General features: G+C 44.1%; 1 protein-coding gene across 2 annotated transcripts in view; it reads right to left on the reverse strand.

The window, feature by feature from the left end:
• The window catches only part of CASS4 (Cas scaffold protein family member 4), a 139,260-nt gene that overhangs the window by 60,530 nt on the left and 54,419 nt on the right, over positions 1 to 24,311 (reverse strand). The window contains exon 1 of one of the 2 annotated variants that reach the window (XM_075347836.1): positions 295 to 368. The exons of the other annotated variant lie outside the window; for it this stretch is intronic. Within the exon in view, the coding sequence (XP_075203951.1) occupies positions 295 to 306 (12 nt within the window). The 5' untranslated portion in view covers positions 307 to 368. Of the gene's footprint in view, positions 1 to 294; positions 369 to 24,311 lie in introns of those variants that run through there. 2 annotated transcript variants of the gene reach the window in all.

Below are 24,311 nucleotides of genomic sequence, written 5' to 3' on the forward strand. Positions count from 1 at the left end.
AATAAAGTAACTGTACAAATAAGTTCATAATAAAAAAAAAACTAAACTATTAAAAATAAAATAAATTAAAAGTACATACTTAAATGTTTGCTTAGAAAAAAAATAAAAAGACTAAATGTTATAATGCACAAAAGTCAATAATAAAATAGCTTCCTTTGCATAAAACTCTCCCACCCTAAAGTAAAAATCCCCCAAAACTAGGAGACCCTTGTCCTGATTGTTGTTTCCTCATTATTCCAGAGGCTGCAGGATATTAATCATTGCAGTTGATGAATCAGAAAGTTCAGCACTTACAGTAACCTTCATCTTGTGCCCAGGGGTTAGTAGTCCATGCCAGGGGTGGTAATAGTATCCAGTGTGAGGTTGTGGGAAGTGTTAGGAGCTGCAGCTTTGCCCTGACTGAGACTCACTCAGAGATGAATGGGATAGAGTTCCTGCATCCCCCTCCCACCGCCAGCTATTGGCCCAGACCCCTGTATTATAATGGAGATGAAAGCCCCCCTGCCTGTGGACACTGGCCGCTGGGCTCACACACACACTATACTGTGCTAAACTATAATACTGCAAAACACTGCACTGTATCTGTACCGCCCTCGATAGACTGCAAGCTCTGGTGATCCATGGGATCCGTTTATAGCACACGACTGCCCATGATTTCCAGCTAAATGTTACTGCAGCGCTGGGGTCCTGGGTTCGAATCCCACCAAGGACACCATCTGCAAGGAGTTTGTATGTTCTCCCCGTGTTTGCGTGGGTTTCCTCCAGGTACTCCGGTTTCCTCCCACACTCCAAAGACATACAGATAGGGAATTTAGATTGTGAGCCCCAATGGGGACAGTGTTCCTTATGTATGTAAAGCGCTGCGGAATATGTTAGCGCTATATAAAAATAAAGATTTGATTTACTGCCATCATTCCTCAAGAGGAAGCATAGATTTCATTGCCTAGTGTCAGCCCCTGATGAGCAATATGCTGTGTATGATGCAAATGGGAGGGGAGAAAGTGACAATAATTCGGAGCAAATTTCTACCACATAGAAGTGGTTGTCATAAGAACAGAACTAAACATTCAACTTTCAACTATTCTTTACTCCATCCCTAAATAATGCCACCTGTGCACAAAAATGTAGCTACTATAACACTTGGCCTCTTACGTAAGAAAATATATCACCTATAATACTGTCCCTATGTACAACACTATAACTACTATAATACTGCCCCTATGTACAAGACTATAACTACTATAATACTGCCCCTATGTACAAGACTATAACTACTATAATACTGTCTTCTAAGTTGTAAAATATTACTATTATAATACTGCCCCCTAAGTACAAGGCTATACTATAATACTAGCAAGGAGTAAGGACGGGACTCAGCACCAATTCCAGGATAGAAAAAATATAAATCCAACGAAAAATATATAAAAATGTAGAAACTTTATTCAAAGATTAAAAATCCAAGAAAAACATCATCGATTCCATGAAAACATCATAGCTTGACGCGTTTCGGACAGTTGGAATGTAGGTAGAATGTAGTCCTTAATTATAAGGACTTATCAACACCCTATATAAGGGGTGCATATTTATTAGGCAACTTCCTTTCCTTTGGCAAAATGGGTCAGAAGAGAGATTTGATGGGCTCTGAAAAGTCCAAAATTGTGAGATGTTTTGCAGAGGGATGCAGCAGTCTTGAAATTGCCAAACTTTTGAAGCGTGATCACCAAACAATCAAGCGTTTCATGGCAAATAGCCAACAGGGTCGCAAGAAGCGTGCTGGGCAAAAAAGGCGCAAAATAACTGCCCATGAATTGAGGAAAAGCAAGCATGAAGCTGCCAAGATGCCATTTGCCACCAGTTTGGCCACATTTCAGAGCTGCAACGTTACTGGAGTATCAAAAAGCACAAGGTGTTTGGAAGAAGTTGTGATGTCGGTCTGAGCCAGATGGAAAAGACAGAAAAAGTGACCGACTCTATTCACAAGAATAACAGCTGTAAGTCACCATCTATAACTGTACTTGTATGTGCTGAGGACTGGATACCTAGATATCAGGATGGGGGATATATATGTACCAGGATTGAAGACATTACTGCATAATGAAGGATGGGGGGGTGGGGGCAAGTCATATATTTTATTATATATATATTCTGCAGGTGACGATACATATGACCAACGGCCAGAGGGAGGCCCAGGTCCAGATTTTGCACCAGGGCCCATCGCACTCTAGTTACGCCACTGCTGATGTGTATTGGTTGTGTATATGTATGAATTTAAACTATATTATTATTATATTAGTAGTGTCTAAAAAGAACAACGGTGAGCAGCGTCGGACTGGTGTAGCGCCCCTGAGACCCTTAGGGCATTACAGGGAACTGCATCTTCTTGGGGATGCAGGGCCTACCACCTGGGACCTGGAGTACCAGTGCTGATTCCACCAAAACATGACCAAAATCCTAGTTCTCCACTCCACACTGGGCATAGAGGGTTAACCATGTAAGGGGATGGTCGCCATGGGAACGAATCCCTGGGTATAGCCAGCCTAGTGGGAGGGGTCAGTCAGTCAGTAGTGAGGAGAGAGTCGAATAGCACACAAGAGAGGTGTGCGGACGTGCCTTAGCTGGTTCCGTGTAACGGTGACCCTGGGGGCACAGGAGAGAGGTCGCCAGGACAGGTACCGGAGATACCGCTGGAACCAGAGCACGCACAGGGCCCTGGGTCAAGCGCAAGTTTTAAACTATTTGGCAAGTACCTGCTCGGTGAGAACACCTTCACGGACTTCACCAAACCAAATAATTCGGGGGCATCAGCTGTAAACTAGGATCGGGATTCGGACACTTACCTACCCACAAGGTCCGCACTGCCCGCCGTACGGAGGAGACTGTACCCCAAAAGGGACAGTCGGGGCCCTCAAACGCTCCACGCTACAGGCACTCAATCAACTGAGAGTGCTGGGGACAGAGCAACCTGGGTCACTACATTGGCACTGGTCCTCCAAGGAACCTGAACCAGCAACCCCATGGTCCACAGTGAGTAGAGACTGTTAAAGACAACCTGGTGTGGTCTCCGTTATCGCCCCCGTTACATCTGCCAGGCACAGCCCTACCATCACAGCTGCCACTACCACCAGCCCTGACAGTACCCACATTCAGCAGCGGCGGTTCTCCATCGTTAACCGCAGCCCGCAGGTGGCGTCACAAGACAACAGCCACTAGAGTGACATTCCCATTTGTTACTGCCCGGGACCGAGTACCCCCTTCTCTGGGCGCTACACTGGCTACCGGAGGAACTGCAGTAAGACTAGTCCTGGCCGCGGTTACCTGCATTGAACTCTGGAGCTGTCACCTGAGCTGCGGAGTTCAGCCCAGCCTGTCCGCAGCTGTCATAAACTGAACTGCAATAGCCGGGGAATCAGTCGGCGCTCGGAGTTCAATCCTGGAAACCCACTGCTCAGTCCAGGCTGCAGGTAACGGCCAGGACTGGTATTACTGCAGTTCCTCCGGTAGCTGTGATGCCCTGGAGAATCACAGATAGGCCCCTGCATTACACCGTTCCCACACTAGGCAACATACAGCCGACCTGAAACGCTAGTCACCCCCCCTTAGGGAAAGATAGGCACACCAGTGGGCGTGACCAGGCGGTTGGTGCACGCCCACCCAGGGGTTTAGACAGCCCGGGGTGGGAAATCAAACAGATTCTGTTAGAGTTCAAGTTGAGAGGAGGTGTGCTGGGGCTGTGTGCGGCTCCAGCACAGGAGGTCAAGTTGATCGGTACCAGGGTAGGGTCCGTGGTGCCTCTGGCTAGGTGGCGGACGGTGGTCTCCATCAGCAGGAGACGGGAAGACGGCTCAGTGGAACCGAAGTGGACCGGGACAGGGTAGTGGCCCGCCGGTACCGACCAGGGGAACTGACCCGGAAGCCGTAGCACAAGGGGGGTACTCGGACCCTGAAGCCGGAAACCAGAAATGACTGGACTGGTTAATTAACCGATTGAGGCCAGGACTAGAGGTCCTGTCCCACCCAAAGTCCCTCATAGAAGACAACAGCCCACCGATTAGGGATAAGAGGTCACTGCCAGGGCCCATAGATCCCACGGGCCAGCGTCTGCGGGCACGGCTCCTTAGGCCACATCTAGCCGGGAGCGGACTCCTACGTTTCACACTAGGATGTCATTTTCTACTTAAAACAGTGCAGAGGACAGAGATAGAGACCACCAGCCGGGTGGGGGACCCTGAATGCAACTGGCCGCGGCACCAGCCACCATCACCTTGGTTTACCAGAGACTCGTGTGTTTGTTTCTAACAGTGAGTACACCAGCACCCCCGGCGGTCGCCCTTTCCCTGCACCACAGCCACCGGGGCCACTATCCCTGCCCACGGAGGGGTTAACAACTTGCTGCGCAACATCTCCCCCAGGTGCCCCGTAACTGCAGCGGTGGTGTCTCAACTCACCACGCACCGTGGGTGGCGTCACGAACTTAATACGGCCCAGCCCGTACATATACGTCCTACCCCTTTTTATTCGGCTTGTCCGCCACTCCCCCGGGTACGGAGACCCTCGAGCCACCGCCCCTGAAGGTCCGGACTCGAGCAGCAACCGGCTGCTGGCACGGGGGCGGCACATAGCCAGTCCGACGCTGGAGGTGAGTGTCAACGGCTTAATTCCCTCTCCCTGTTGAAAACACATCCATGCCCAGCAAAGTATGCATGGCCGGGATAGAAAACCATTAGCCAAACAATAACTTTGACTCCCTGATGTTCCAACCAACAGACCAAATTACAGTTTTTCCAATAACATTATTCTTTATCAATGTACACAAAATGGACCAATTTATTAGAACACTTACACATGACACATACAGAATTTTAAAGACCTCCAATTCCAGAGCCATAGGCATTCATATGGAGTTTGGCCTTCCTTTGAAGATGTAACAGATTCCATCCTTCTGGGAAAGTTTTCTACAAAGTTTCTGCCCCTTTATCCAGAAGAGCATTTGTGAAGTCAGACACTTATGTTGGAGAAGAGGCCATGCTCACAAGCTCTAGTATAGTTCTTCTCAAAAGTGTTGGATGGGGTTGAGGTCAGGGCTCTGTGTAATCGGTCATATTCTTCCCCACCAAACTCCCCCAACCATGTCTTTATGAACCTTGTGCACTGGGCACAATCATGGGAAACAGAAAAGGTCCTTCTTTAACTGTTTCCACAAGTTCTGAAGCTACAATTGTCCAATGTGTCTTGGTATGGTGAAGCATTAAGATTTCTCTCCATTAGAACTAAGAAGCCTAGATGAAACCCTTAAAACCACCCCATATCATCATCCTTCCTCCACCAAACTTTACAACCAGCACAATGCAGTCAGGTAACGTTCTCCTGACATTCACCAAACCCAGACTCATCCATCATATGCCAGATAGAGAAGTATGATCCTTCCACTTCTCAGTAATATCACCCACAGTTGATGGAATATTTAGGAGGAAGAAATGTCAACAACTGACTTCTTAAACCCGGTGGTTCCTATTACAGTACTGCGCTGGTATCAGGGAGCGCTTTACCACCAGCCAGTCTGTCACGTTAGTAAAGGCTGATGGCTTTGTGAAGGGACAGATGTTATACACTGGAAGGAATGGGGCTGAATGAAAAACTTGAATTTAGTGATTAAGAGGAGTGTCCCAATACCTTTGTCCATATATTGTATGAGCCATTATACATAGGGTTACAGATAAGGAACCACCCCACACAGTCAGTGCTTTGCATGAATTACTGCATCAATGCAGCGTGGTATGGAGGCGATCAGCCTCTGGCACTGCTGAGGTGTTATGGAAGCCCAGGTTCCTTTGAAAGCAACCTTCAGCTCGTCTGCATTGTTGGGTCTGGTGTCTCTTATCTTCTTCTTGACAATACCCAATAGATACTCTATGGGGTTCAGGTCAGGAGAGTTTGCTGGCCAATCAAGCACAGTGATGCTGTGGTTATTAAATCAGATATTGGTACTTTTGGCAGTGTGGACAGGTGCCAAGTCCTGCTGGAAAATGAAATTTCCATCTCTAAAAAGCTTATCGGCAGAGGGAAGCATGAAGTGCTCTAAAATTTCCTGGCACATGGCTGCGCTGACTTTGGTCTTGATAAAACACAGTGGACCTACACCAGCAGATGACATGGCTCCCCAACCATCTATATAATATATGTGTTTCCCTTTTTGTATTGAATTACTGAAATAAATTAACTTTTTGATGATATTCTAATTTATTAAGATACACTTGCATCAGAGAAAGCCGATAACCAACCATCAAGACCGTTCCAATGAAGATTCAAGACTTAACGTAGATGTGTGTCCAAGCAGTGGACCAAACGTGGCAACATGTGCAGTGATTTTTATGGGATTTATCTAGTGGTGTGATTAATCGGTGGACCAATCTGAACTCCGGAAAAATGGTTGGCTGTGAGGGCGTAAAGAGATGAAGAACGTTATTTACTTTGCCCTCCATTTTTATGGGTTCTTCTAATAAAGCAACAAAACGTGACACCCTCCCCTCCTGACTAACAATTGTAGCTGGAGGGCCCTATTCAATGCAAAAGAACTTATATCACTGTCTGCGACTACTCTGCACAGTGCCAGGGGACACGCGAGATGCCTAATTATCCCGAAAAATCAAACATGAAGGTGAATGGTGACCAGCATACACAGATGTGCAATAATAAAGTCACTCCTGCCCTGGCTGTATAGAAGATTGTCGCCTGCCATTCATATGGAAAGGAAGGTGTGATGGGTGGGATGCTATGATGTCCTGGAAAAGGCATAGAAAAGCCATCGATTATGTTCATGTTCCTCCATTATCAGAATACGTGGGACATAGGCAGACACTTGAATCACAGGCACAAGCTGCACTGATATCTATGTGGGCAAGATTGTATGCAACCATTAGTCTTGAGTCTGCACTGATGTCTATGAGGGCAATATTATATGCAACCATCAGTATTGAGTCTGCACTGATGTCTATGAGGGCAAGATTGTATGCAACAATTAGTCTTGAGTCTGCTTTGATGTCTATGAGGGCAATATTATATGCAACCATCAGTATTGAGTCTGCACTGATGTCTATGAGGGCAAGATTGTATGCAACCATTAGTCTTGAGTCTGCACTGATGTCTATGAGGGCAATATTATATGGAACCATCAGTATTGAGTCTGCACTGATGTCTATGAGGGCAAGATTGTATGCAACCATCAGTATTGAGTCTGCACTGATGTCTATGAGAGCAAAATTACAAGTGAGCAGCAGGTTTGAATTTTTCAAATGGCCACACCAAAGTCACGAGTCACAATGATTTCCCATTAACAAATGCACACAACACAAGAGTGCGATCTTCATCAACGAGTAGTTCTAATCTAAAAAGCAGTTCTTCCTCTGGTGAACCCAACCAATCCATGTAATAATGAAACGAAAAACTTATGACACATAATGCAAAGTGACAGTGGCCCTGCAATACCATGAGAGCAAAGGATCACTGTTTACTCCATTAATTTGAAAGACCAAGGAGAAAGGAGTGATTTGCAAAAAAGATAAAAACAGCTTTATTTATCATACTATTAAAATCAATGACAAAACAGTATACAAATATCTGACATGCAATAAAAGCTGCAAACATGAAATGACATGTAAGGGGAGGTGAAGGAAGCCTGTGCCAGTGCTGGCAATGTCCCAATTGAAATGCACCCAAAATAACCTCCTGCCAATAAGGTCAGCCCAAAGGTGGACAATAAATCCCAGCAGGAGGGAGGGAGAAAGACCAGAGGTCTGAGGTTACCAACTCCCCAAAATGACCTCCTAACAATCAGATCAGCCCAGTGGCGAACAGTGAGTCCCAGCAGGAGGGAGGGAGAGAAACCATAGGGTCTATAATTACCAGTCAGGAGAGGCACTGGAACAGGCAGACGGTAGGCAAAGGAAACCCCCTAAAGCATCCGACGTACGTTTCGCTATCGCTATACTATTTGCTTAATCATGGATGATGGCATAATATGACGGCAGGGCCCTTTTATGGGCATATCCCCGGTCACATGACCGGCGCTTGCGACCAATGTGTCTTCAGTATACGGCGCATGCGTGGCTGCATCGCCCATCACACACACCCACCGTCGGCGTCAGTGCCCACGTGGGCGTCCAGTCGCTACAGCAACCAGGACGCACATGCAGGCCCATGAGACGCCGCGGCGGGGGTGGGAGGAGGCGACGAAACCAGGCATGCGCACATCCGACACAACCGATTTTGGGAGCTCCCATGTGGTGTATTACGCCACATGTGGGTGCTCCAAAATATACGTTGGACTCACCTCGCGGGAACTTCGGATGAGAGTTAGGGAGCATGTGAGAGACATTGCTGCGGCAAGGGTGGCAGTGGATGTCACTTCCTTGAAGACTCTACCGAGACACTTTCGCCAATTTCATAATTGTGACGCTGGGTCTCTGAGGATACGCGGTATAGATCTGGTACATGGTGGCATCAGAGGGGGCAACACAAGGAAAGTATTGGCCCAAAGGGAAGCTAGGTGGATAGTCACGCTGGATACTTTGAGTCCCAAAGGTCTTAACGAGAATTTGAGCTTCTCCTCCTTTTTATAGAATTTTTATGCCATTCTCCCTATATTGGCGGGTATACATGGATTTGCACATGAGATCTCTGTGCACATCCATGTTCATATATATATTCATATATATTTTTATATATGTTTACATCTTGGAAACTTTCCCTTGTTCTTAATTGTTTTTATTCTGTATTTTGTCAGTGTACTCATTTTCCATTTTTTATTTATGGCAGTGCCCTTTACTTTTGTGGATTTGGATTTTTGCCATCCTCTTCCTGCTTCGACCCATTGACTTCCATGGGAATGGACCACCTATATGGACGTACTGCAAAGAATCCGTCCCATGCGAATGTGGACTATTTTGTTTATTGTCACATCTCTTGTATATTGGCATAAAAAGTTTTTATGTATTTACCCTTTTCACACATCTGTGACTCGGTTGTGTCGGATGTGCGCATGCCTGGTTTCGTCGCCTCCTCCCACCCCCGCCGCGGCGTCTCATGGGCCTGCATGTGCGTCCTGGTTGCTGTAGCGACTGGACGCCCACGTGGGCACTGACGCCGACGGTGGGTGTGTGTGATGGGCGATGCAGCCACGCATGCGCCGTATACTGAAGACACATTGGTCGCAAGCGCCGGTCATGTGACCGGGGATATGCCCATAAAAGGGCCCTGCCGTCATATTATGCCATCATCCATGATTAAGCAAATAGTATAGAGATAGCGAAACGTACGTCGGATGCTTTAGGGGGTTTCCTTTGCCTACCGTCTGCCTGTTCCAGTGCCTCTCCTGACTGGTAATTATAGACCCTATGGTTTCTCTCCCTCCCTCCTGCTGGGACTCACTGTTCGCCACTGGGCTGATCTGATTGTTAGGAGGTCATTTTGGGGAGTTGGTAACCTCAGACCTCTGGTCTTTCTCCCTCCCTCCTGCTGGGATTTATTGTCCACCTTTGGGCTGACCTTATTGGCAGGAGGTTATTTTGGGTGCATTTCAATTGGGACATTGCCAGCACTGGCACAGGCTTCCTTCACCTCCCCTTACATGTCATTTCATGTTTGCAGCTTTTATTGCATGTCAGATATTTGTATACTGTTTTGTCATTGATTTTAATAGTATGATAAATAAAGCTGTTTTTATCTTTTTTGCAAATCACTCCTTTCTCCTTGGTCTTTCAATCCATGTAATAGATGATTAGCAATTGAGGTGAAAAATCATTATATAACAGAAAATTCAAAATATGGCCTGAAGAATTGTTGGACCAGAGACAATCAGGTGATCACAGTGTCAACTCCTAGGGATTGTCAGAATAAAATAACTTTATAGTAGGAAATAAAATAAGTACAAATATTTAGCAATATTTTTATTTAAAATATATTTAGTTGATGATTTTTATTTTAGCCACATTAACAATAGTATGTTTTCTTAAAAAAAATATAAAAATAATAAAAAAAATAATAAATCAGAGGCTATGTTCCACATGATCATTGCAGCCTTACAGAAATGACATTACATGACACGTCACCAGTGATAATAAAATGTAAAAAAATAAAAAAGGAAATAATAAACTACAGATGATCGCTGATTCTTTGTTTGTTTCCAAGCACCAGGATTTGTGTTTACAATATGACTAGGTTACAGGAGAGCACCATATAGTCTCCTCACACGTCACTACTAATTCCCAGCTAAGAACAAACACATGGCTGCAGATTGACAGGTTACAGGCATTCCTGGAAGAGAGGGGAAGCTAAGTGGAGGTGATGGAAGGTCTCACTTCCAGGAATATCCCCTGACACAAGACTCCATCCAGGAGGCTTCTCACTGATCCGAAACCCTTGTGAGAGTGTAGCAGAGTATGAAGGATGCATCTTGTAGATTACAACTCTTGGGAGATAGCGTAACTCAGAAGTGGTACCAAAACAATAAAGTTCCTCTATTGTGTTTTTTTTCCGGGGGTTTCTAAATGTTACTGCCATCATTCCTCAAGAGGAAGCATAGATTTCATTGCCTAGTGTCAGCCCCTGATGAGCAATATGCTGTGTATGATGCAAATGGGAGGGGAGAAAGTGACAATAATTCGGAGCAAATTTCTACCACATAGAAGTGGTTGTCATAAGAACAGAACTAAACATTCAACTTTCAACTATTCTTTACTCCATCCCTAAATAATGCCACCTGTGTACAAAAATGTAGCTACTATAACACTTGGCCTTTTATGTAAGTAAATATATCACCTATAATACTGCCCCTATGTACAACACTATAACTACTATAATACTGCCCCTATGTACTAGAATATAACTACTATAATACTGCCTCCTATGTACAAGAATATAACTACTATAATACTGCCTCCTATGTACAAGTATATAACTACTATAATACAGACACCTATGTACAAGAAGATAACTACTATAATACTGCTCCTATGTAAAAAAAAATATATATAAATAGTATAATACTGTCTCTTATGTACAAAAATATAACTACAAGAATACTGCTCCATATGTACAAGAATCCACTACTATAATACTGCCACTATGCACAAGAATAACCACTATAATACTGCTCCCTATGTACAAGAATATAACTACCATAATACTGCTCCTATGTACAAGAATATAACTACTATAATACTGCTCCTATATTTAAGAATATAACTGCTATAATACTGCCTTCTATGTACAAGAATATAACTACTATAATACTGCCCCCTAAGTACAAGAATATAACTACTATAATACTGCTCCTATGTACAAGAATATAACTACTATAATACTGTCCCTATGCACAAGACTATAACTACTATAATACTGCCTCCTATGCACAAGAATATAACTACTATAACACTTCCTGTATGTACAAGAATATAACTACTATAATACTGCACCCTATGTACAAGAATATAATTACTATAATACTGCCTCCTATGTACAAGAATATAACTACTATAATACTGCCCCCTATGTACAAGAATATAACTACTATAATACTGCCTACTATGTACAAGAATATAATTACTATAATACTGCCTCCTATGTACAAGAATATAACTACTATAATACTGCCCCCTATGTACAAGAATATAACTACTATAATACTGCCCCCTATGTACAAGAATATAACTACTATAATACTGCCTCCTATGTACAAGAATATAACTGCTAGACTAAACACAGATGATAGGCTTTGTACATTGGCTCATCCGTTCTTTTCCTTTTTGTGTCTCTGGACACAGAACATTCGGCTTTCCTTCTTGCACCCTGGAGATATCTGCCCGGTTGCACGCTGCTGTAGGATGCCGGCTCACACAGGAAGTAACACAGCTAATAATAAAGCTCAGGCTGCTGTGCACAAGGGGAGATAACATTTTTTCTTCCAAGCTGATTTATCTAATCATTTATTCATGTTCTACTCTGGGAAACTGAGCACCAAGTACAGGGACCGCACTGTATAAGGTGTGGTGTTGGATTCCTATGGACATCAATTTTGTGTAAGGCGTGGAAACTTTGTTGTGCCCTTATGTCTTGCAGAAAATATATTTATGATGTTGCCATCTTTTATATTGGGTAAGTAACATTGTGATAATTATTATAACTTGTGTACATGACTTATTGAAAATAACGTTGTGATTTCCTCTTTAATAGCGGCATTGTAGCCTAATGTTAGGCTGGTGACATGGTCCCTGGGAGAATCGGCTCTCATACCATGTACTGAAGGGTACTTTCACCGGCTGTCTTCTAGGGTGAGTCCTGGTGGCCCTGACTCTGGATCTGTAAGGTTCCTGCGTTGGTAGTCCTCCATGCATTACTGATGATGAGGCCCGGTTGCATGCTCCTACCATATGAGGTCCCACTGCTTGAAGTTAACCGACTGTATCATGGAGCCTTTCCCCATTCAAACACATGACTGGTGGGAGTCTCGGGAAAGATAGCTGACGGAATGGAAGAGGGATATTCTCAAGGCCTCATACACATGGGACTAAGATCAGCAAAACTCGCCAACACTCTGCGTATAGGGCACTGACCACTGATCTTTGGGGGGACATATCCATGGGTGGGATTTAAATTTTTAACAACAGGTTCTCTGTAAACCCCGCCCATTTGAAAACCACACCCATTCTGTAACCACACCCATTTTGTTAGCCACACCCATTTTCACACACTTTCCTCAACCAAAAAATACAAGTAATTTAAAGTAAAATCTCTTTCCCCTTCTTCCCCTCCTCTACCGTCACTCTCCTGTCCAGCACCAGTTGTTCCAGTCACTGTCCGTCATATTGTATTAAACGGTTTTTCTACAGTTTTTAAAAATGATTACTAAGAGAGCCCTGCTAAAATTGGAACAGACAACCTTCCCCATACAGATCCCATCCCATGTGGTCTCTTGCCCCCTGCAGATCCCATTCCATTATGGCCCCTTTCCCCTGCAGATCCTGTCCCACTATGGCCCCTTTCTCCATGCAGATCCCGTCCCACTATGGCCCCTTTCTCCATGCAGATCCCGTCCCACTATGGCCCCTTTCTCCATGCAGATCCCGTCCCACTATGGCCCCTTTCTCCATGCAGATCCCGTCCCACTATGGCACCTTCTCCATGCAGATCCCATCCCACTATGGCCCCTTTCTTCATGCAAATACTATCCTTTTATGGCCTCCCCATATAGCCACATATAGCTCCCCTCTTATGTGGCCCCTCTCCCCATATAGCTCCCCTCTTATGCGGCGCCTCTCCCCATATAGCGCTCCGCTCTTATGCGGCGCCTCTCCCCATATAGCGCTCCCCTCTTATGCGGCGCCTCTCCCCATATAGCGCTCCCCTCTTATGCGGCGCCTCTCCCCATATAGCGCTCCCCTCTTATGCGGCGCCTCTCCCCATATAGCGCTCCCCTCTTATGCGGCGCCTCTCCCCATATAGCGCTCCCCTCTTATGCGGCGCCTCTCCCCATATAGCGCTCCCCTCTTATGAGTCGCCTCTCCCCATATAGCGCTCCCCTCTTATGCAGCCCCTCTCCCTGCATCTTCGGCTCACTGAGCGCTTACCTGCACTGGCGGCCTCTCCTGTGTCTCCCGTCCTCCTCCGCGGCTCTCTGCACGCTGACAGACGGCAGGAGGAGGAACTTCCTCCTCACACTGCCGTGACAGGCTCCACTGAACCAGGAAGTGCGGCGCGGAAGTACGGGCATTCATTTGTGCTAGTGTCTTAAAGAGACACTAACACAAGTGAATACAGGGAAATGGATCGCCAGAGCTGTTTCTTGCCGGTTCCTGGGAACCGGCTGCTATTTTAACAACCGGTTCTCCAGAACCGGACAGAACCAGCTGAATCCCACCCCTGGCCATATCGATCGGGCCTATCCTGTTTTGGTGTGCCGAATGCTTTGTTCGGCCAAAGATAAACCACTGGTAGAGATATCAGTTACTGACTTTCTCATAGAAAAAAACTTGGCCAACTGAGCGTTCCTGTGTGTGAGAGAGATGGCTGCCAGCTTAACAATTGGTCGAAGCTTCGTTTAGCTATCAAATATGTATGACCGGCTGCGGTCCACCTGAAAGAGCTGTTATAAAACTGCAATCATAAAGCTGCGCTAGCAAAGGTAATACCCATATAGGTGTCACGCACGGACTAGGGGAGAGTCTGGCGTGAGGCCAAACAACGTAAACGGTGATAACACCATGACAAGACAAGGGGTACACTGAAGATACTTTAACAATGGTGGGCCCTAGTGCTAATGAGAGGGAAGATGGACACCTCCACTTACCTGCTGCTGTACCTTGGAATCCTAGCCAGTCCATATACAGGTTCCTCACTTGTCACCGAGCCAGAACCTGGGCCATAGTCAGCAGTGGGGTGCCGCAGGGATCTGTGCTAGGACCAATTCTTTTTAATCTCTTTATTAATGACCTTGTGGATGGGATTGATAAAGTGTCAGTCTTTGCTGATGACACCAAACTATGTAGGATATTAAAAACTGACCTTGATAGTATAATATTACAGAAAGATCTGGATAAGATGTCAGAATGGGCAGATACTTGGCAAATGAGATTTAATGTTGATAAATGTAAAGTAATGCACCTAGGACGGAGTAATCCTATAACTGCGTATACATTAAATGGAAGTAAACTCGGGACTACAGAACAGGAGAAGGACTTGGGTATTCTCATTACAAATAAGCTGAGCAGCAGCACTCAATGTCAGGCAGCAGCTGCAAAAGCAAACAAGATTCTAGGGTGTATAAAAAGAGAGATTAGATCCCGCGATCCCAACGTATTATTACCCCTCTATAAATCACTTGTAAGGCCACATCTGGAATATGGGATCCAGTTTTGGACTCCACATTTTAAAAAGGACATTCAGAAGTAAAGGTCCAGTCACACTAAGCAACTTACCAGCGATCCCAACAACGATAGGGCAACGATAGGGATCGCTGGTAAGTTGCTAGGAGGTTGCTGGTGAGATGTCACACTGCGACGCTCCAGCGATCCCACCAGCAACCTGACCTGGCAGGGATCGCTGGAGCGTGGCTACACGAGTTGCTGGTGAGCTCACCAGCAACCAGTGACCAGCCACACGTGCAGAGAGCAGGGAGCAGCGCACACTGAGCACTGGCTCCCTGCTCTCCTAGTTACAGCACACATGGGGTTAATTACCCGATGTGTGCTGCAGCTACATGTGCACAGAGCAGGGAGCAGCGCACACTGCTTAGCGCTGGCTCCTTGCTCTCCTAGCTACAGCACACATCGGGTTAATTAACCCGATGTGTCCTGCAGCTACATGTGCACAGAGCAGGAGCCGACACTGACAGTGAGAGCGGCTGAGGCTGGTAACAAAGGTAAATATCGGGTAACCAAGGACAGGGCTTCTTGGTTACCCGATGTTTACATTGGTTACCAGCCTCCGCAGAAGCCGGCTCCTGCTGCCTGCACATTTAGTTGTTGCTGTCTCGCTGTCACACACAGCGATCTGTGCTTCACAGCGGGACAGCAACAACTAAAAAATGGCCCAGGACATTCAGCAACAACCAACGACCTCACAGCAGGGGCCAGGTTGTTGCTGGATGTCACACACAGCAACATCGCTAGCAACGTCACAAAAGTTGTTCATTAGCAGCGATGTTGCTAGCGATGTTGCTTAGTGTGACGGGGCCTTTAGAGTCAGTTCAAAGGCAGGCAACTAGACTACTACAAGGAATGGACGGCCTCCCATATGATGACAGGTTGAAAAAGTTAGATATGTTTAGCTTAGAAAAAAGACGTCTCAGAGGAGATCTCATTTATATGTATAAATACATGTGTGGTCAATATAAAGGACTGGTACATGACTTATTTCTTCCAAAGACAATACTAAGAACAAGGGGGCACTCACTGCGAGTGGAAGAAAAGCGATTCCGACAGCTAAATAGGAAAGGGTTCTTTACAGTTAGAGCAGTCAGACTGTGGAATGCCCTACCACAAGAGGTAGTAATGGCAGATACTATAACAGCTTTCAAAAAAGGGCTGGATGATTTCCTCAGTACACACAACATTGTTGGTTATAAATGATTTAGTGACCAAATGTAGAACTGGTGGAGGAAGGTTTAACTAGATGGACCTAGGTCTTTTTTCAACCTTAGTAACTATGTAACTAAGAACCTGAAGCTCTGAGATGACCCTACAATAGTCCCTGGCTAACGAGTGGGCAGGTGAAGGACGCTAGCATCACCACTGCACTGAAACAACACACCAGGGAAGGAAGACAGAAAGTGGGAAAAACAACAAAAGACAGCTGCAGGCAGAACCAGGACTAAAGCCACCATAGCAATTACGTGAGAGGGAACCAGCAGCTCCTTCTCCCTGCAAGACCGGTGTCCAAATGAATCAAGAATAACCGGCACCCTCTGCTGGTAGCAGAAGGTATATAAAGGGACTGGGACTGGTCCCAAACTAGAAACACCTGGGATGGTAATTGGTTTGCTTGCTGTCAAGAAATACTGCCATTAACCCTACAACTGCCAAAAGAAAGGAAAACATGTTTATATAGCAGAGTGTCACAGAGGAATAGTGAGACTCAGACCCAAAACCTATCACTAAACTCCTATAGCTGAGTGAGAACCGTGACAACAGGAATGTCCAGAAATATTTCCAGTTATATATTATTGCCACAAATACATATACGAGTATCTATATATCAGTGCCAATCCTAAAGGGTGCTTTACACGCTGCGACATCGCTAACGATCTCGTTAGCGATGTGACACGCCAGATCGCAGATGCGATCTAGCGTGTCACATCGCTTACGAGATCGCTAGTGATGTCGCAGCGTGTAAAGCACCCTTTAGGATTGGCACTGATATATAGATACTCGTATATGTATTTGTGGCAATAATATATAACTGGAAATATTTCTGATATGGAGGAGGGTGGAAGTGGGGAAGATCAGGACCCAGAGGTAGGTAGCTGGGTAACAGTTAGAAGAAGAGGTAGGGGGAAAAGTGTCAGGGAGCCTAGTCCTGACCTGGCACAACCTAGTAAATATGCCTGTTTGGCTGATATTAGGAATGAAGGGCCAGGACTAGGGTCACTACAGCCGGACATTGCTCCTAGCAACCAGGAAAACAACTGCTGTAGGAAGGAGGGAAATAGGAGTGCAGCAAAGCCCAGGCAGATGTTGGTGGTAGGGGACTCTATAATTAGGCGGACAGACAGGGTCATCTGTCGCCGAGACCGTTAATGCCGAACAGTGTGTTGTCTGCCGGGTGCTCGGGTTCGGCATATTGTGGATCGGATAGACAGATTGCTGGGTGGGGCTGGGGAAAACCCAGCGGTCATGGTGCACATTGGTACTAATGACAAAGTTAGAGGCAGGTGGAAGGTCCTTAAAAATGATTACAGGGAACTAGGAGAGAAGCTGAAGTCCAGGACCTCCAAGGTGGTGTTTTCAGAAATACTACCGGTGCCACGAGCATCACTAGAAAGACAGCGGGAGCTTAGGGAGATAAATATGTGGCTTAGAAATTGGTGCAGGAAGGAAGGGTTCGGGTTCATGGAGAACTGGGCCGACTTCTCAGTCGGCTACAGGCTCTACGGTAGGGACGGGCTGCACCTCAATGGGGAAGGTACAGCTGTGCTGGGGGAGAAAATGGTCAGACGGATGGAGGAGATTTTAAACTAGGATCGGGGGGGGGGGGGGGGGGGGGGGGAGGGAGGGTAGTGGAGCAAATAAGGGGATAGATAGAGCAGATAGAGACAGGGAGACGGTAGGGGTCAATGAAGGATTGGGGGGGATGGGACATACAAGGAACGTAGGGAGGCTAGGAGTAATAAAGGTGTTAATAGGATTAAATGTCTACTGGCAAATGCAAGAAGTCTTGCAAACAAAATGAATGAATTGGAGACTCTTATGTCAACCATGGATTATGATGTGGTGGGCATTACGGAAACCTGGCTGGATGAAAGCCATGACTGGGTGACAAACATACAGGGTTATAGTACATTTAGGAAGGACAGGAAAGGCCAAAAAGGTGGTGGGGTGTGTATATTTATTAAATCTAACCTAAAACCTGTGTTGTATGATGACATTGAGGGGAACAGCAACAATGTAGAGTCAGTATGGGTAAATGTACATGGGGAGGGGAATAATGGAAAAATGCTAATTGGAGTTTGCTATAAGCCTCCTAACATACCTGAACAAATAGAGGGTGAAATGCTGGAACAAATTGAAAAGGCAGCTAATAATAATAATCGGGTTCCTATTATGGGGGATTTCAACTATCCAGACATACAGTGGGACATAGAATCTTCTGGTTCTGCTAAAAGCTGTAAATTCTTATCTACCATTCAAGACCATTTCCTCTCTCAGATGGTAGGTGAACCGACCAGGGGAGATAATTTGCTAGATCTGGTCCTGTCAAATAGACCGGATACAATTTCAGATCTACAGGTCCGGGAGCACTTGGGCACCAGCGATCATAATATGGTAAGCTTCAACATAATATTCAATAGAACATTTCAAAGGGGGAATGCTAAAACCTGGAATTTTAGGAAAGCTGATTTCAACAAATTAAGGGAAGAGCTTAAATGTGTAGATTGGGACAAAGTCATGGTAACTGGGGATACCGAACATAAATGGGGTAAGTTTAAGGATATACTACTAGAGTCCTGTAAAAAATGTATACCCTCTGGTAATAAAATGTCCAGGAATAAAAAGAAACCACTATGGATAAATAAGACTGTACAAAGTATAATAAAACAAAAACAAAGGGCATTTAAAATCTTAAAGGCTGAGAATACAGAAATAGCATTGCAGGAGTATAAAGATATCAATAGGAAATGTAAAAAAGAAATCAAACAAGCAAAATTAGCTACTGAAACAAAAATCGCCAATGACATTAAAATAAATCCCAAAATCTTTTATAAATACATTAATGCCAAAAGGAAAACAAAGGATAGTATCGGCCCCTTAAAATATAATAACAAGTTAGTTATAGAGGACAAACAAAAGACTGAGATATTAAATAGGCATTTCTCATCTGTATTCACCAAGGAACTGACTGTACCAGGGATCATTCAACAAGTGAAAAATCAAAGTCCACCACCCGATATAATTAATTTAACACAAGATGAAGTACGCCTACGTCTGAGTAAATTAAACATAGACAAATCCCCAGGGCCAGATGGCATTCATCCACGAATATTGAGGGAATTGAGCTCCGTAATCGACAGACCGCTGTATCTCATCTTTTTAGACTCACTTGTAACAGGGTTGGTGCCTCAGGATTGGAGGATTGCTGATGTGGTACCGATATTTAAGAAAGGTAAGAGGGTAGATCCAGGCAACTACCGTCCAGTAAGCCTGACATCAGTAGTATGCAAAGTTTTTGAGGGCATTTTAAGGGATGACATGCAAAAATATATTGCAGAAAATAATATGATAACTGACAAACAGCATGGATTCATGAAAGATAAGTCGTGTCTAACCAACCTGTTGGGGTTCTATGAGGGGGTAAGTTCAAACCTGGATATTGGTAATGCAGCTGATGTGATTTATTTGGACTTTGCAAAGGCATTTGATACTGTACCACATAATAGCCTTATACTAAAGCTCCAGAAGCAAGGACTAGGGGACACAACTGGGTAAGGAATTGGCTAAAAGATAGGAAACAAAGAGTAGTCATAAATGGTACATTCTCTAAATGGGCTATAGTCAGCAGTGGGGTGCCGCAGGGATCTGTGCTTGGACCGATTCTTTTTACTCTCTTTATTAATGACCTTGTGGATGGGATTGATAGTACAGTGTCAGTCTTTGCCGATGACACCAAACTATGTAGGATATTAAAAACTGACCTGGATAGTACAATATTACAAAAAGATCTGGATAAGATGTCAGAATGGGCAGATACTTGGCAAATGAGATTTAATGTTGATAAATGTAAAGTAATGCACCTAGGACGGAGTAATCCTATAGCTGCGTATACATTAAATGGACGTAAACTCGGGACTACAGAACAGGAGAAGGACTTGGGTATTCTCATTACAAATAAGCTGAGCAGCAGCACTCAATGTCAGGCAGCAGCTGCTAAAGCAAACAAGATTTTAGGGTGTATAAAAAGAGAGATTAGATCCCGTGATCCCAACGTATTATTACCCCTCTATAAATCACTTGTAAGGCCACATCTGGAATACGGGATACAGTTTTGGGCTCCACATTTTAAAAAGGACATTCAGAAGTTAGAGTCAGTTCAAAGGCGGGCAACTAGACTATTACAAGGAATGGAAGGCCTCCCATATGATGGCAGGTTGAAAAAGTTAGATATGTTTAGCTTAGAAAAAAGACGTCTCAGAGGAGATCTCATTTATATGTATAAATACATGTGTGGTCAATATAAAGGACTGGCACATGACTTATTTCTTCCAAAGACAGTACTAAGGACCAGGGGGCACTCACTGCGAGTGGAAGAAAAGCGATTCCAACACCTAAATAGGAAAGGGATCTTTACAGTTAGAGCGGTCAGGCTGTGGAATACACTACCACAAGAGGTAGTAATGGCAGATACTATAACAGCTTTTAAAAAAGGGCTGGATGATTTCCTCAGTACACACAACATTGTTGGTTATAAATGACTTAGTGACTAAATGTAGAACTGGTGGAGGAAGGTTGAACTAGATGGACCTAGGTCTTTTTTTCAACCTAAGTAACTATGTAACTATGTAACTATATAAAGTACCATTAACAGCGTTTAAATGTCACTACCAGCTCATGCCTCAGCCAAATACACATTTGCGTGTCACAGTGTTATCTGCCTCAGTTCTCATATAATTGTACCAGTAAGTATCCATATAACAGTGCCAGTCATGGCAGTGCCAACATAATATTTTTCGGTGTCTTAAATTGCATATAAATTATATAACTAATCAATGTCTGTATTATATTACCAGTGCTACGATAAGTGTCCATCTCACAATGCCAGTAATGGCAGTGCCCACGTAATATTACCAACATATCAATGTTCATTCACAGCAGTGTCCATGTAGTAGCACTAACCATGTCCCTGACTATATAAATAGTACCAGCTTATGAGCATCCATATAAGTCCTTTCATATAACAGTACCACAATATTTATTGGAGTGCTCATTGTTATGGGCGGCACGGTGGCTCAGTGGTTAGCACTGCAGTCTTGCAGTGCTGGGGTCCAGAGTTCGAATCCCACCAAGAACAACATCTGCAAGGAGTTTGTATCATAGTATCATAGTTTTTAAGGTTGAAGGGAGACTCTAAGTCCATCTAGTTCAACCCGTAGCCTAACATGTTGATCCAGAGGAAGGCAAAAAAAAACCCCAATGTGGCAAACAAGTTCCAATGGGGAAAAATGTCCTTCCTGACTCCACATCCGGCAATCAGACTAGTTCCCTGGATCAATACCCTGTCATAAAATCTAATATACATAACTGGTAATATTAAATTTTTCAAGAAAGGCATCCAGGCTCTGCTTAAATGTTAGTAGTGAATCACTCATTACAACATCATGCGGCAGAGAGTTCCATAGTCTCACTGCTCGTACAGTAAAGAATCCTCGTCTGTGATTATGATTAAATCTTCTTTCCTCAAGACGTAGCGGATGCCCCCGTGTTCCAGTCGCAGGCCTAGGTGTAAAAAGATCTTTGGAAAGGTCTCTGTACTGTCCCCTCATATATTTATACATTGTGATTAGATCCCCCCTAAGCCTTCGTTTTTCCAGACTAAATAACCCCAAGTTTAATAACCTGTCTTGGTATTGCAGCCCACCCATTCCTCTAATAATCTTGGTGGCTCTTCTCTGCACCCTCTCCAGTTCAGCTATGTCCTTCTTATATATCGGTGACCAGAATTGTACACAGTATTCTAAGTGCGGTCGCACTAGTGACTTGTACAGAGGTAGAACTATATTTTTTTCATGAACACTTATACCTCTTTTAATACATCCCATTATTTTATTAGCCCTGGCAGCAGCTGCCTGACACTGTCCACTAAAGTGAAGTTTACCATCCACCCATACACCCAAGTCTTTTTCTGTGTCTGTTTTACCCAGTGTTCTACAATTAAGTACATAATCATAAATGTTATTTCCTCTACCCAAGTGCATGACCTTACATTTATCTACATTAAACTTCAATTGCCACTTCTCAGCCCAATCCTCCAATTTACATAAATCTCCCTGTAATATAAAATTATCCTCCTCTGTATTGATTACCCTGCAGAGTTTAGTATCATCTGCAAATATTGAAATTCTACTCCGCATGCCCCCAACAAGGTCATTTATAAATATGTTGAAAAGAAGCGGGCCCAATACTGACCCCTGTGGTACCCCACTATGAACTGAGACCCAGTCCGAGTACGTACCATTAATAACCACCCTTTGTTTCCTATCACTGAGCCAGTTTTTAACCCAGTTACACATATTTTCCCCTATCCCCATTATTCTCATTTTATGTACCAACCTTTTGTGTGGCACCGTATCAAAAGCTTTTGAAAAGTCCATATACACAACATCCACTGCATTTCCCTGGTCCAGGCTTGAACTTACCTCTTCATAGAAGCTGATCAAATTAGTTTGACAGGATCGATCCCTCATAAACCCATGTTGATACTCTGTCATAAGGTTATTTTTCTTGAGATACTCCAGTATAGCATCTCTCAAGAAACCCTCAAGGATTTTACCAACCGTAGAGGTTAAACTTACCGGCCTATAATTTCCCGGCTCAGTTTTTGTCCCCTTTTTGAATATTGGCACCACATTTGCTATGCGCCAGTCCTGCGGTACCGACCTTGTTATTAAGGAATCTGAGAAGATTAAAAATAATGGTCTATCTATCACAGAACTCAATTCCTGTAGTACTCTGGGGTGTATGCCATCCGGGCCCGGAGATTTGTCAACTTTAGTGATTTCGAGGCGGCGGCGTACTTCCTGCTGGGTTAAGCAGGTAATATTCAAGGGTGAATTTATGGTATCACTGGTCATGTCATCTGCCATGGCATTTTCTTGTATAAAAACCGTAGAAAAAAAGTCATTCAGCAGGTTGGCTTTACCCTCATCCCCTTCCACCATTTCACCAAGACTATTTTTAAGGGGGCCAACACTATCACTTTTCAGTTTTTTACTGTTTATGTAGTTAAAGAATATTTTAGGATTATTTTTACTTTCTCTCGCAATGAGTCTCTCTGTCTCAAACTTAGCTAACTTAATTTGCTTTTTACATATTTTATTTAATTTTCTATAATTATATAATGCCTCATCACTACCTACCCTCTTTAATTCTTTTAAGGCTTTCTGTTTTTCTTTTATTGCTTCCCTTACAGCTCTATTTAGCCATAGGGGTTTCCTCCTATTTCTAGCATGTTTGTTCCCATAGGGTATATTTTCTGCACAAGCCCTATTCAGGATGCTCATAAAAGTCTCCCATTTGCTTTGTGTACTTTTATTACTTAGTACATCATCCCAGTTTATTGCACTAAGATCATCTCTCAACCGTTTAAAATTTGCTTTCCTGAAGTTTAGTGTCCTTGTAGCCCCTCTACTAGACATCTTACTAAAGAATACATGAAAACTTATTATTTTGTGATCACTATTCCCCAAGTAACCCCCAACTTGTATATTTGATATGCGGTCTGGCCTATTGGTTAGTACAAGGTCTAGTAGTGCTCCCCCTCTTGTGGGGTCCTGTACCATTTGTGAAAGGTAATTATCTTTCATTGTTATCAAAAATCTATTTCCTTTGCTGGAACTGCAAGTTTCTGTTCCCCAATTTATATCAGGATAGTTAAAGTCCCCCATAATAATTACCTCTCCGAGACTCGCTGCTTTATCAATTTGCTTTATGAGGAGATTCTCTACCTCTTCCATAATATTCGGCGTCTTATAACACACCCTTATCAGTATTTTATTATTCATTCTCCCCCCCCTTATCTCCACCCATAGGGACTCTACATTCTCAGTACCCTCAAATATGTTGTCACGCAGGATGGGTTTTAAGGATGATTTTACATATAGACACACACCTCCCCCTCGCTTATTTGTACGGTCATTCCTGAATAGGCTATAACCCTGTAAATTAACAGCCCAGTCATAGCTCTCATCCAGCCATGTCTCTGATATCCCCACTATATCATAATTTTCTTCCAACAATATTAATTCTAATTCCTCCACCTTATTTGTGAGGCTTCGGGCATTAGTGTACATGCACGTTATGTATGACTCTGTACCTGTATTCCTGCTTACTGTA

The sequence above is a fragment of the Anomaloglossus baeobatrachus genome, chromosome 5 (assembly GCF_048569485.1).
Source record: "Anomaloglossus baeobatrachus isolate aAnoBae1 chromosome 5, aAnoBae1.hap1, whole genome shotgun sequence".
Classification (NCBI taxonomy): Eukaryota; Metazoa; Chordata; class Amphibia; order Anura; family Aromobatidae; genus Anomaloglossus; species Anomaloglossus baeobatrachus.